Below are 14202 nucleotides of genomic sequence, written 5' to 3'. Positions count from 1 at the left end.
TATAGGGGCACCTGTGGGGGCGGCTATGGGGGCAACTGTGGGGGCACCTATGGGGGCAACTGTGGGGCGCCTATGGGGGAATCTATAGGGCACCTGGGGGGTGCCTGTGGGCATCTATAGGGGCATCTGTAGGGGCAACTCTGGGGCACCTGTGGAGCACCTATGGGGGCACCTGTGGGGGGATCTATAGGGGCACCTGTGGGGCGCCTGTGGGGGATCTATAGGGGCACCTGTGGGGCGCCTGTGGGGGAATCTATAGGGGCAACTGCGGGGCGCCTATGGGGGATCTATAGGGGCAACTGCGGGGCGCCTATGGGGGATCTATAGGGGCACCTGTGGGGCGCCTGTGGGGGGATCTATAGGGGCAACAGGGGGGTGCCTATGGGGGAATCTATAGGGGCAACTGCGGGGCACCTATGGGGGATCTATAGGGGCACCTGGGGGGTGCCTATGGGGGATCTATAGGGGCACCTAAGGGGCACCTATGGGCACCTATAGGGGCAACTGGGGGGCACCTATGGGGGCAACTGTGGGGGCAACTGTCAGGGCGCCTATGGGGCACCTATAGGGGCATCTACAGGGCACCTGTGGGGGCGCCTATGGGGGGATCTATAGGGGCACCTGTGGGGCGCCTATGGGGGATCTATAGGGGCACCTGGGGGGTGCCTGTGGGGGATCTATAGGGGCGTCTATAGGGGCAACTCTGGGGCACCTGTGGAGCACTTATGGGGGCACCTGTGGGGGGATCTATAGGGGCAACTGTGGGGCACCTATGGGGGATCTATAGGGGCACCTGTGGGGTGCCTATGGGGGGATCTATAGGGGCACCTGTGGGGCGCCTATGGGGGATCTATAGGGGCAACTGGGGGGCGCCTATGGGGGATCTATAGGGGCAACTGTGGGGCGCCTATGGGGGATCTATAGGGGCAACTGTGGGGCGCCTATGGGGGATCTATAGGGGCACCTGTGGGGCGCCTATGGGGCACCTATAGGACACCTGGGGGGCAACTGTAGGGGATCACTGGGGCTGGGGAGGGATTTAGGGGTCTGTAGGGAATCTATAGGGGATCTATAGGGGATTGGGGTCTCTCTAGGGGACTGGGGTCTCTGTAGGGGCTCTATAGGGGATTTGGGGATCTCTATAGGGGATTCAGGGCTCTATAGAGGTTTGGGGGTCTCTTATAGGGGATTGGGGTCTCTATAGGGGCTCTATAGGGGATTTGGGGTCTCTATAGGGGGTTGGGGTCTCTATAGGGAATTTGGGGCTCTATAGGGTCTCTATGGGAGATTGGGGTCTCTATAGGGTCTCTGTAGGGGGTTGGGGGTCTCTATAGGGGATTGGGGTGTCTATAGGGGATTTTGGGCTCTACAGGGGCTCTATAGGGGATTCAGGGTCTCTATAGGGGACTGGGGGCTCTATAGGGTCTCTGTAGGGGATTTGGGGTCTCTGTAGGGGGTTGGGGTCTCTATAGGGGCTCTATAGGGAATTTGGGGTCTCTATAGGGGGTTGGGGGTCTCTATAGGAGCTCTATAGGGAATTTGGGGTCTCTCTAGGGGATTTGGGGTCTCTATAGGGGATTGGGGTCTCTATAGGGGCTCTTTAGGGGAATTGGGGTCTCTATAGGGGACTGGGGTCTCTATAGGGGCTCTATAGGGAATTTGGGGTCTCTATAGGGGGTTGGGGTCTCTATAGGGGATTTGGGGTCTCTATAGGGGGTTGGGGTCTCTATAGGGTCTCTATAGGGGGTTGGGGTCTCTATAGGGTCTCTATAGGGGGTTGGAGTCTCTATAGGGTCCCTATAGGGGGTTGGGGTCTCTATAGGGGATTTGGGGCTCTATAGGGGGTTGGGGTCTCTATAGGGGATTTGGGGTCTCTATAGGGGCTCTATAGGGAATTTGGGGCTCTATAGGGGGTTGGGGTCTCTATAGGGTCCCTATAGGGGGTTGGGGTCTCTATAGGGTCCCTATAGGGGGTTGGGGTCTCTATAGGGGATTTGGGGCTCTATAGGGGGTTGGGGTCTCTATAGGGGATTTGGGGTCTCTATAGGGGCTCTATAGGGAATTTGGGGCTCTATAGGGGGTTGGGGTCTCTATAGGGTCCCTATAGGGGGTTGGGGTCTCTATAGGGTCCCTATAGGGGGTTGGGGTCTCTATAGGGGATTTGGGGCTCTATAGGGTCCCTATAGGGGGTTGGGGTCTCTATAGGGTCCCTATAGGGGGTTGGGGTCTCTATAGGGTCCCTCCCATTCTTTTGGGGGGCTCTGGGGGGGTCCCCGGGGGGGTCCCGGGCTCTGTTTGCCCTCGCTGGGGGGGGGGGAGGGGCCGGGTCAGTATTTTTGGGGGGGGGTCCCCGCTGTGGGAAGGGGGGGGGGGGGTCGCCCCCGCCCATCCCCCACAGACTCAGGGATTTGGGGGCGCCCCCTCCCCCCCCCTCCCCCCTCGGCCTGAAGGGGAGGGGGCGTTTTGTTTTTGGGGGGGGGGGGAGGGGCTCCAGCCAATAAAGCACCTCCCCCCCTCCCCCCGAAATGAGTCTGGGGGTCCTGGGGGGGTTTGGGGGGAATTTTGGGGGGTCCCGGGGGGGTTTTGGGGAGTCCTGGGGGGGTTTTGGGGGGGGTCGTAGGGGGGGTTGGGGGGTCCTGGGGGATTTGGGGGGGTCCTGGGGGGGTTTTGGGGAGTCCTGGGGGGGTTGGGGGGTCCTGGGGGGGTTTTGGGGGGTCCTGGGGGATTTGGGGGGGTCCTGGGGGGGTTTTGGGGAGTCCTGGGGGGGTTGGGGGGTCCTGGGGGGGGTTTTGGGGAGACCTGGGGGGTTTTGGGGGGGGGTTGGGGGTCCTGGGGGGGTTTTGGGGAGTCCTGGGGGGGTGTTTGGGGGGTCCTGGGGGGTCCCGGGGGGATTTTGGGGGGTCCTGGGGGGGGGTTGGGGAGTCCTGGGGGGGTTTTGGGGGGTCCTGGGGGATTTGGGGGGGTCCTGGAGGGGTTTTGGGGGGGGTTGGGGGGTCCCGGGGGGGTTTTGGGGGGTCCTGGGGGGGGGTTGGGGCGTCCCGGGGGGGTTTTGGGGGGTCGTGGGGGGGGTTTTGGGGGGTCCTGGGGGGGTTGGGGGGTCCTGGGGGGGTTTTGGGGAGTCCTGGGGGGTTTTGGGGAGTCCTGGGGGGGTTTTGGGGAGTCCTGGGGGATTTGGGGGAGTCCTGGGGGGGTTTTGGGGGGTCCTGGGGGGGTTTTGGGGGGTCGTGGGGGGGGCTTGGGGGGTCCTGGGGGGGGCTTGGGGGGTCCTGGGGGTTTTTTGGGGGGTCCTGGGGGGGTTCTGGGGGGTCCTGGGGGTTTTTTTGGGGGGTCCTGCGGGATTTGGGGGGGTCCTGGGGGGGATCCAAGGGGGTTTTGGGGGGTCCTGAGGGGGGGGGTTGGGGAGTTATGGGGGGGTTTTGGGGGGTCCTGGGAGTTTTTGGGGGTCCTGGGGGGTTTTTGGGGGTCCTGGGGGGGTTCAGGGGGGATTTTGGGGAGGCCTGGGGGATTTTGGGGGGGTTTTGGGGATCCTGGGGGGATTTTGGGGGGTCCTGGGGGTTTTTTTGGGGGTCCCGGGGGGGTTTTTGGGGGGTCCCGAGGGGGCAAAGTTGGGCCCCTCCCCCCCCTTTATTGGCCCCCGTGGCCCCGCCCCACAGATGAGACCACGCCCCCTTTCCCGTTCCTGGCTCTTTATTGGTTCAACCCCGATGTCAATCAAAAGGAGGGGGCGGGGCCAAAGGGGGCGGGGCGAGGGGGAGGAAATTGGGGTGAAATCGGGACGAAATTGGGGCGGATTTGGGGCATTTCGGGTGGATTTGGGGCCGTTTCGGGTGGATTTGGGGCCGTTTCGGGTGGATTTGGGGCCATTTCGGGTGGCTTTGAGCCCTTTTTGGGTGGATTTGGGGCCATTTCGGGTGGCTTTGGGCCCGTTTCGGGTGGATTTGGGCCATTTTGTGTGGATTTGGGGCATTTTGGGTAGCTTTGAGGCCGCTCCGGATGGTTTTGAGGCCGTTTTGGGTGGATTTGGGGCATTTTGGGTGGCTTTGAGGCCATTTCAGGTGGATTTGGGGCCATTTCAGGTGGATTTGGGGCCATTCCAGGTGGCTTTGAGCCCGTTTTGGGTGGATTTGGGGCCGTTTCGGGTAGATTTGGGGCATTTTGGGTGGATTTGAGGCCGTTCCAGGTGGATTTGAGGCCATTCCAGGTGGATTTTGGGCCGTTCCAGGTGGCTTTGAGCCCGTTCCGGGTGGATTTGGGGCCATTCCGCGTGGATTTGGGGCATTTTGGGTGGATTTGGGGCCGTTCCGGGTGGATTTGAGGCCATTTCGCGTTGATTTGGGGCCGTTTCAGGGGGCTTTGGGGCCATTCCAGGTGGATTTTGGGCCATTTCAGGTGGCTTTGAGCCCGTTTTTGGGTGGATTTTGGGCCATTCCAGGTGGCTTTGAGCCCGTTTTTGGGTGGATTTTGGGCCATTCCGCATGGATTTGGGGCATTTTGGGTGGATTTGGGGCCGTTCCGGGTGGATTTGAGGCCATTTCGCGTGGATTTGGGGCCATTTCAGGTGGCTTTGAGGCCGTTTCGGGTGGATTTGGGGCATTTTGGGTGGATTTGGGCCATTCCGGGTGGATTTGAGCCCGTTTTGGGTGGATTTGGGCCCGTTCCGCGTGGATTTGGGGCCGTTTCGGGGTTCCTCAGGGCGGGGGCAGGGCCAGCAGCGGCGGCAGCAGCTCGGGGGGGTCCCCGCGCCCCCCGCCCGCCTCGGCCGAGTGTTTGCACTTCTCGGAGCCGCACTGGCACGGGAAGTATTTGCTCTTGATGTCCCAAAAACGATCCCCGTAGTCGAACCTGAGGGAGGGGGACACCGGGGAGGGGTCACCCCAAATCCCATCCCCCTCCCCCAACCCCGGGTTTGGGCTCAGGGACACCCCCAGGGCCCCCCCAGGGAGGTTTAGGGGTCACACCCCAGTGGTGGGGGATGCTCCTGGCTGGCCCTAAATGGCCCCCAGCCTCCCCTAAATCCTGCCTAGAACCCCCTAAATGCCCCCAAATCCCCCCTCAGACCCCACAAAAAGCCCCCCCCACACTCCCCTAAATGTCCCCGGAGCCCCAAATGTGGCCCCCAGATCCCCCCTAAATGCCCCACCCCCCCCAGGAATCCCCTAAATATTCCCCCAGCCCTTCTGAGCCCCTTCCCCCCCTAAACACCCCACGACCCTCCTGTCTCCTTTTCCAGAACCTCAAAATCCCCCCCGAAATCCCCCCAAAAGCCCCCAAAATCCCCCCAAATCCTGACCCCAGCTCCTCGCCGGGGCGGATGTGGCGGCTGCTGAAGGAGGCGATGCGGGGGAAGCGCCTCCCAGACCCCCCTAAACCCCCCAAAACTCCCCCAAAAAACCCCTAAACACCCCAAAACCCCCCTGGAACACCCCGAAACCCCCCAAAATCCCCCGAAATCCCCCCAAATCCTGACCCCAGCTCCTCGCCGGGGCGGATGTGGCGGCTGCTGAAGGAGGCGATGGGGGGGAAGCCCCTCCCAGACCCCTCTAAACCCCCAAAAACCCCCTGAAACACCCCAAAACCCCCCTGAAATTCTCCTAAACACCCTAAAATCCCCCCGAAATCCCCCCAAAACCCCCCAAATCCTGACCCCAGCTCCTCGCCAGGGCGGATGTGGCGGCTGCTGAAGGAGGTGATGGGAGGGAAACCCCTCCCAGACCCCCCTAAACCCCCAAAAACCCCCCAAAACTCCCCCAAAAACCCCCCTGAAACACCCCAAAACCCCCCTGGAACACCCAAAAACCCCCCAAAATCCCCCGAAATCCCCCCGAATGCTGACCCCAGCTCCTCGCCGGGGCGGATGTGGCGGCTGCTGAAGAAGGTGATGGGGGAAGCCTCTCCCAGACCCCCCTAAACACCCCAAAAATCCCCTGAAACACCCCAAAACCCCCCTGAAATTCTCCTAAACACCCCAAAATCCCCCCGAAATCCCCCCAAAACCCCCCAAATCCTGACCCCAGCTCCTCGCCGGGGCAGATGTGGCGGCTGCTGAAGAAGGCGATGCGGGGGAAGCGCCTCCCAGACCCCTCTAAACCCCCAAAACCCCCCTGAAACACCCCAAAAACCCCCCAAAATCCCCCGAAATCCCCCCGAATGCTGACCCCAGCTCCTCGCTGGGGCGGATGTGGCGGCTGCTGAAGAAGGCGATGGGGGAATCCTCTCCCAGACCCCCTAAACACCCCAAAACCCCCCTGAAACACCCCAAAACCCCCCTGAAATTCTCCTAAACACCCCAAAACCCCCCAGGAACACCCCAAAAACCCCCCAAAAGCCCCCGAAATCCCCCCAAATCCTGACCCCAGCTCCTCGCCGGGGCGGATGTGGCGGCTGCTGAAGGAGGTGATGGGGGGGAAGCGCCTCCCAGACCCCCCTAAACCCCCCAAAACTCCCCCAAAAAACCCCTAAACACCCCAAAACCCCCCTGGAACACCCAAAAACCCCCCAAAATCCCCCGAAATCCCCCCAAAACCCCCTAAATCCTGACCCCAGCTCCTCGCCGGGGCGGATGTGGCGGCTGCTGAAGAAGGCGATGGGGGAATCCTCTCCCAGACCCCCTAAACACCCCAAAACCCCCCTGGAACACCCCAAAAACCCCCCAAAACCCCCCTGGAAATCCCCCCGAATGCTGACCCCAGCTCCTCGCCGGGGCGGATGTGGCGGCTGCTGAAGAAGGCGATGGGAGGGAAACCCCTCCCAGACCCCCCTAAACCCCCAAAACCCCCCTGAAACACCCAAAATCCCCTCAAAACCCCCCAAAATCCCCCCGAATCCTGACCCCAGCTCCTCGCCGGGGCGGATGTGGCGGCTGCTGAAGAAGGCGATGCGGGGGAAGCGCCTCCCAGACCCCCCTAAACCCCCAAAAACCCCCTGAAACACCCCAAAACCCCCCTGAAATTCTCCTAAACACCCCAAAACCCCCCTGGAACACCCCAAAATCCCCTCAAAACCCCCCTGAAACACCCCAAATCCTGACCCCAGCTCCCCGCCGGGGCGGATGTGGCGGCTGCTGAAGAAGGTGATGGGGGGGAAGCCTCTCCCAGACCCCCTAAACACCCCAAAAATCCCCTGAAACACCCCAAAACCCCCCTGAAATTCTCCTAAACACCCCAAAACCCCCCTGGAACACCCAAAAACCCCCCAAAATCCCCCGAAATCCCCCCGAATGCTGACCCCAGCTCCTCGCTGGGGCGGATGTGGCGGCTGCTGAAGAAGGTGATGGGGGAATCCTCTCCCAGACCCCCTAAACACCCCAAAAATCCCCCTAAACACCCCAAAACCCCCCTGAAACACCCCAAAACCCCCCTGAAATTCTCCTAAACACCCCAAAATCCCCCCGAAATCCCCCCAAAACCCCCCAAATCCTGACCCCAGCTCCTCGCCGGGGCGGATGTGGCAGCTGCTGAAGGAGGTGATGGGGGGGAAGCCCCTCCCAGACCCCCCTAAACCCCCAAAAATCCCCCTAAATACCCCAAAACCCCCCTGAAATTCTCCTAAACACCCCAAAACCCCCCTGGAACACCCAAAAACCCCCCAAAATCCCCCGAAATCCCCCCAAATGCTGACCCCAGCTCCCCGCCGGGGCGGATGTGGCGGCTGCTGAAGGAGGCGATGCGGGGGAAGCCCCTCCCAGACCCCTCTAAACCCCCAAAAACCCCCTGAAACACCCCAAAACCCCCCTGAAATTCTCCTAAACACCCTAAAATCCCCCCGAAATCCCCCCAAAACCCCCCAAATCCTGACCCCAGCTCCTCGCCGGGGCGGATGTGGCGGCTGCTGAAGGAGGTGATGGGGGAAGCCTCTCCCAGACCCCCCTAAACTCCCCTGAAATTCTCCTGAACACCCCAAAACCCCCCTGGAACACCCCGAAACCCCCCAAAATCCCCCGAAATCCCCCCGAATGCTGACCCCAGCTCCTCGCCGGGGCGGATGTGGCGGCTGCTGAAGAAGGCGATGGGAGGGAAACCCCTCCCAGACCCCCCTAAACCCCCCTAAACCCCCCAAAACTCCCCCAAAACCCCCCTGAAACACCCCAAAACCCCCCTGGAACACCCCGAAACCCCCCAAAATCCCCCGAAATCCCCCCGAATGCTGACCCCAGCTCCTCGCCGGGGCGGATGTGGCGGCTGCTGAAGAAGGCGATGGGAGGGAAACCCCTCCCAGACCCCCCTAAACCCCCCTAAACCCCCCAAAACTCCCCCAAAACCCCCCTGAAACACCCCAAAACCCCCCTGGAACACCCCAAAACCCCCCAAAATCCCCCCAAATCCCCCCAAATCCTGACCCCAGCTCCTCGCCGGGGCGGATGTGGCGGCTGCTGAAGAAGGTGATGGGGGAATCCTCTCCCAGACCCCCCTAAACACCCCAAAACCCCCCTGAAATTCTCCTAAACACCCCAAAACCCCCCTGGAACACCCCAAAACCCCCCTGAAACACCCCAAAATCCCCTCAAAACCCCCCAAAATCCCCCCGAATGCTGACCCCAGCTCCTCGCCGGGGCGGATGTGGCGGCTGCTGAAGGAGGCGATGCGGGGGAAGCGCCTCCCAGACCCCCCTAAACCCCCCAAAACTCCCCCAAAAAACCCCTAAATACCCCAAAACCCCCCTGGAACACCCAAAACCCCCCAAAATCCCCCCAAAACCCCCCAAATCCTGACCCCAGCTCCTCGCCGGGGCGGATGTGGCGGCTGCTGAAGAAGGCGATGCGGGGGAAGCGCCTCCCAGACACCCCTAAACCCCCAAAAACCCCCTGAAACACCCCAAAACCCCCCTGAAATTCTCCTAAACACCCCAAAACCCCCCTGAAATTCTCCTAAACACCCCGAAACCCCCCAAATTCCCCGAAATCCCCCCGAATGCTGACCCCAGCTCCTTGCCGGGGTGGATGTGGCGGCTGCTGAAGAAGGCGATGCGGGGGAAGCGCCTCCCAGACCCCCCTAAACCCCCCAAAACTCCCCCAAAAAACCCCTAAACACCCCAAAAATCCCCTGAAACACCCCGAAACCCCCCTGAACCTCCCCGAAACCCCCCAAAATCCCCCGAAATCCCCCCGAATGCTGACCCCAGCTCCTCGCCGGGGCGGATGTGGCGGCTGCTGAAGAAGGCGATGCGGGGGAAGCGCAGGTCCTGGTGCAGCATGAACACCCGCACGGGGATGATGTTGGGGTCGCACAGGTGGTTGATGAAGCGGCTCACGTTGCCGTAGTAACGCGCGTCGATGCAGTAAACCTCGCCGTCCTGTCGCGACAGAGCCGCGATAGGGGCGGGGCCAAGCCCGGCCACGCCCAGCCCGGCTGCGCCCGGCCGGGGGTAGACCTGATGTCCCGATTTTTGGGGTAGCTCTTTAAAGTTTTGGGGTCTCCCCCGCTTGCGCAGCTGGGGACCCTGGAAGCGCTGGGTGTCCCCCCTGACACGCGGAGCCCCCCTTGACACCCGGAGCCTCCCCCCAAAATCTCTGGAGCCCCCCCAAATTCCCGGGATGTAGGAGCCCGTTGGATGAACGGGGGTAGACCTGATGGCCGGAATTTTGGGGTCATTTTCTAAGCTTTGGGGTCCCCCCACGTTCACGGCTGGGGACCGTGGAACACCTGGGTGTCATCCCAGGTCCCTGCGGACCCCTCTGATCACCTGAGACCCCCTCCCCAAAAAGCTCCGGGCCCCCTCCCCCAAATCCTCGGATTCCGCCCCCTCAAGGTACAGGAATCCCATTGGGTGAACGGGGTAGACCTGATGTCCCGAATTTTGGGGTCATCCCTAAAGTTTTGGGGTCCCCCCACCTGCATATTTGGGGTTTCAGGGTGCTCCGCAGACCCCTGGAGACCTCTCAGACCCCTGGAGCCCCCCAAAAAAATCCCTGGGACCCCCCAAAATTCCCGGTTTACCCACAGGGCATTGGAGCCCCATTGGGTGAACGGGGTAGACCTGATGTCCCGAATTTTGGGGTGTCCCTTCAAAGTTTTGGGGTCCCCCCACCTGCATATTTGGGGTCTTCAGGGTGCTCCGCAGACCCCTGGAGACCTCTCAGACCCCTCGAGCCCCCCCAAAATCCCTGGCACCCCCCCAAAATTCCCGGTTTACCCACAGGGCATTGGGAGCCCCATTGGGTGAACGGGGTAGACCTGATGTCCAGAATTTTGGGGTCATCCCTAAAGTTTTGGGGTCCCCCCACCTGCATATTTGGGGTCTTCAGGGTGCTCCGCAGACCCCTGGAGCCCCCCAAAAAATCCCTGGGACCCCCCCAAAATTCCCGGTTTACCCACAGGGCATTGGAGCCCCATTGGGTGAACGGGGTAGACCTGATGTCCCGAATTTTGGGGTGTCCCTTCAAAGTTTTGGGGTCCCCCCACCTGCATATTTGGGGTCTTCAGGGTGCTCCGCAGACCCCTGGAGCCCCCCAAAAAATCCCTGGCACCCCCCCAAAATTCCCGGTTTACCCACAGGGCATTGGAGCCCCATTGGGTGAACGGGGTAGACCTGATGTCCCGAATTTTGGGGTGTCCCTTCAAAGTTTTGGGGTCCCCCCACCTGCATATTTGGGGTTTCAGGGTGCCCCCCAGACCTCTGGAGCCCTCACAGACCCCTCGAGCCCCCCCAAAATCCCTGGCACCCCCCAAAATTCCCAGGTTCCCCACAGGGTGTTGGGAGCCCCATTGGGTGAACGGGGTAGACCTGATGTCCCGAATTTTGGGGTGTCCCTTCAAAGTTTTGGGGTCCCCCCACCTGCATATTTGGGGTCTTCAGGGTGCTCCGCAGACCCCTGGAGACCTCTCAGACCCCTGGAGCCCCCCAAAAAATCCCTGGGACCCCCCCAAAATTCCCGGTTTACCCACAGGGCATTGGAGCCCCATTGGGTGAACGGGGTAGACCTGATGTCCCGAATTTTGGGGTGTCTCTTCAAAGTTTTGGGGTCTCCCCCCCCTGGACCCCTGGGGTCCCCCTAAACCCCCGGAGCCCCCCCAAACCCCCAGACCTTGTTGTCCAGGTCGAACAGGTAGGAATCGTCCTCCCTCACGTCGGCCTCGGCGTCCGAAATCAGCTCCCCCACGTACCTGGGGAAAGGGGGGTCAGGGCACCCCAAAAACCACCCAGGACACCCCAAAACCGCCTGAAATTCCCTAAAATCCACCCAGGACACCCCAAAATCACCTGAAATTCCCTAAAATCGCCTGAAATTCCCTAAAATCCACCCGGGACACCCCAAAATCACCTGAAATTCCCTAAAATCCACCCGGGACACCCCAAAATCACCTGAAATTCACCAAAATCCCTCTGGGACACCCCAAAATCACCTGAAATTCCCTAAAATCCACCCGGGACAGCAAAAAATCACCTGAAATTCACCAAAATCCACCTGGGACACCCCAAAATCACCTGAAATTCACCAAAATCCCTCTGGGACACCCCAAAATCACCTGAAATTCCCTAAAATCCACCCGGGACACCCCAAAATCACCTGAAATTCCCTAAAATCCACCTGGGATAGCCCAAAATCACCTGAAATTCACCAAAATCCACCTGGGACACCCCAAAATCACCTGAAATTCACCAAAATCCCTCTGGGACACCCCAAAATCACCTGAAATTCACCAAAATCCACCTGGGACACCCCAAAATCACCTGAAATTCCCTAAAATCCACCTGGGACACCCCAAAATCACCTGAAATTCACCAAAATCCACCTGGGACACCCCAAAATCACCTGAAATTCCCTAAAATCCACCCGGGACACCCCAAAATCACCTGAAATTCCCTAAAATCCACCTGGGACACCCCAAAATCACCTGAAATACCCTAAAATCCACCCGGGACACCCCAAAATCACCTGAAATTCACCAAAATCCACCTGGGACACCCCAAAATCACCTGAAATTCCCTAAAATCCACCCGGGACACCCCAAAATCACCTGAAATTCCCTAAAATCCACCTGGGACACCCCAAAATCACCTGAAATTCCCTAAAATCCATCCGGGACACCCCAAAATCACCTGAAATTCCCTAAAATCCACCCGGGACAGCCCAAAATCGCCTGAAATTCACCAAAATCCCTCTGGGACACCCCAAAATCACCTGAAATTCCCTAAAATCCACCCGGGACACCCCAAAATCACCTGAAATTCCCTAAAATCCACCTGGGATAGCCCAAAATCACCTGAAATTCCCTAAAATCCACCCGGGACAGCCCAAAATCACCTGAAATTCCCTAAAATCCACCCGGGACACCCCAAAATCACCTGAAATTCCCTAAAATCCACCCGGGACACCCCAAAATCACCTGAAATTCCCTAAAATCCACCCGGGACACCCCAAAATCACCTGAAATTCCCTAAAATCCACCCGGGACACCCCAAAATCACCTGAAATTCCCTAAAATCGCCTGAAATTCCCTAAAATCCACCTGGGACACCCCAAAATCACCTGAAATTCCCTAAAATCACCTGAAATTCCCTAAAATCCACCCGGGACACCCCAAAATCTCCTGAAATTCCCTAAAATCCACCTGGGACACCCCAAAATCACCTGAAATTCCCTAAAATCCACCCGGGACACCCCAAAATCACCTGAAATTCCCTAAAATCCACCCGGGACACCCCAAAATCACCTGAAATTCCCTAAAATCGCCTGAAATTCCCTAAAATCCACCTGGGACAGCCCAAAATCACCTGAAATTCCCTAAAATCCACCAGGGACACCCCAAAATCGCCTGAAATTCCCTAAAATCCCTCTGGGACACCCCAAAATCACCTGAAATTCACCAAAATCCCTCTGGGACACCCCAAAATCACCTGAAATTCCCTAAAATCACCTGAAATTCCCTAAAATCCACCTGGGACACCCCAAAATCACCTGAAATTCCCTAAAATCCACCAGGGACACCCCAAAATCACCTGAAATTCCCTAAAATCCACCCGGGACACCCCAAAATCACCTGAAATTCCCTAAAATCCACCCGGGACAGCCCAAAATCACCTGAAATTCCCTAAAATCCACCAGGGACACCCCAAAATCACCTGAAATTCACCAAAATCCCTCTGGGACAGCCCAAAATCACCTGAAATTCACCAAAATCCCTCTGGGACACCCCAAAATCACCTGAAATTCCCTAAAATCCACCAGGGACACCCCAAAATCACCTGAAATTCCCTAAAATCCCTCTGGGACAGCCCAAAATCACCTGAAATTCCCTAAAATCCACCCGGGACACCCCAAAATCACCTGAAATTCCCTAAAATCCACCCGGGACACCCCAAAATCACCTGAAATTCACCAAAATCCCTCTGGGACACCCCAAAATCACCTGAAATTCCCTAAAATCCACACAGGACACCCCAAAATCACCTGAAATTCCCTAAAATCCACCTGGGACACCCCAAAATCACCTGAAATTCCCTAAAATCCACCCGGGACAGCCCAAAATCACCTGAAATTCCCTAAAATCGCCTGAAATTCCCTAAAATCCACCCGGGACAGCCCAAAATCACCTGAAATTCCCTAAAATCCACCCGGGACACCCCAAAATCACCCGAAATTCCCCAAATTCCCCGAAATTGCCGAAATCCCCCGAAATTGCCCCAAATCTCACTCGCAGATGAAGGTCCCGGGGGGAATCGCCTGCAGCGCCCGCACCCCCCAGCCCATCTTGGCCGTGCGGTAGAGCTGGAGGCGGACCCTGAAATGGGGCAAAAAAAGGGGATTTTGGGCAAAAATAAAAAAAAAGGGGGAAAAAATGGGGGGGAATGGGGGAAAAAATGGGAATTTTTGGGAGAAAAATGGGGGGGAATGGGGATTTTTGGGGGGAAAAATGGGGGGGAAAAATGGGACTTTTGGGGGGGAAAATGGGGCAAAAAAAGGGGATTTGGGGCAAAAACAAAAAGGGGAAAGGAAGGGGGGAAATGGGGATTTTTATGGGGAAAAAATGGGAATTTTGGGGGGAAAAATGGAGGGGAAATGGGGATTTTTGGGGGGAAAATGGGGGGGAAATGGGAATTTTTGGGGTTTGAAAATGGGGAGAAAATGGGAATTTTTGGGGTTTGAAAATGGGGAGAAAATGGGAATTTTTGAAGGGAAAAATGGGGGGGAAATGAGGATTTTGGGGGGAAAATGGGGGGAAAAACGGTAATTTTGGGGGTTTGAAAATAGGGAGAAAATGGGAA

At 58.6% G+C, this 14202-nt stretch overlaps 1 protein-coding gene across 3 annotated transcripts in view; it reads right to left on the bottom strand.

The window, feature by feature from the left end:
• Positions 1-4537: 4537 nt before the first annotated feature.
• Positions 4538-14202, bottom strand: part of EHMT2 (euchromatic histone lysine methyltransferase 2) — an 82476-nt gene continuing 72811 nt past the window's right edge. For all 3 annotated transcript variants that reach the window (XM_082300064.1, XM_082300065.1, XM_082300066.1), the window contains 4 exons: positions 13632-13718; positions 11021-11099; positions 9113-9288; positions 4538-4842 (listed from right to left, as the gene is read on the bottom strand). In XM_082300064.1, coding sequence (XP_082156190.1) covers positions 4689-4842; positions 9113-9288; positions 11021-11099; positions 13632-13718 — 496 coding nt within the window. In that variant the 3' untranslated portion in view covers positions 4538-4688. The remainder of the gene's footprint in view (positions 4843-9112; positions 9289-11020; positions 11100-13631; positions 13719-14202) is intronic.

The sequence above is a fragment of the Coloeus monedula genome (genome assembly GCF_965178545.1).
Source record: "Coloeus monedula genome assembly, chromosome: 36".
NCBI classification, from domain to species: Eukaryota; Metazoa; Chordata; class Aves; order Passeriformes; family Corvidae; genus Coloeus; species Coloeus monedula.
This window is presented reverse-complemented; position numbering and strand designations above follow the sequence as displayed.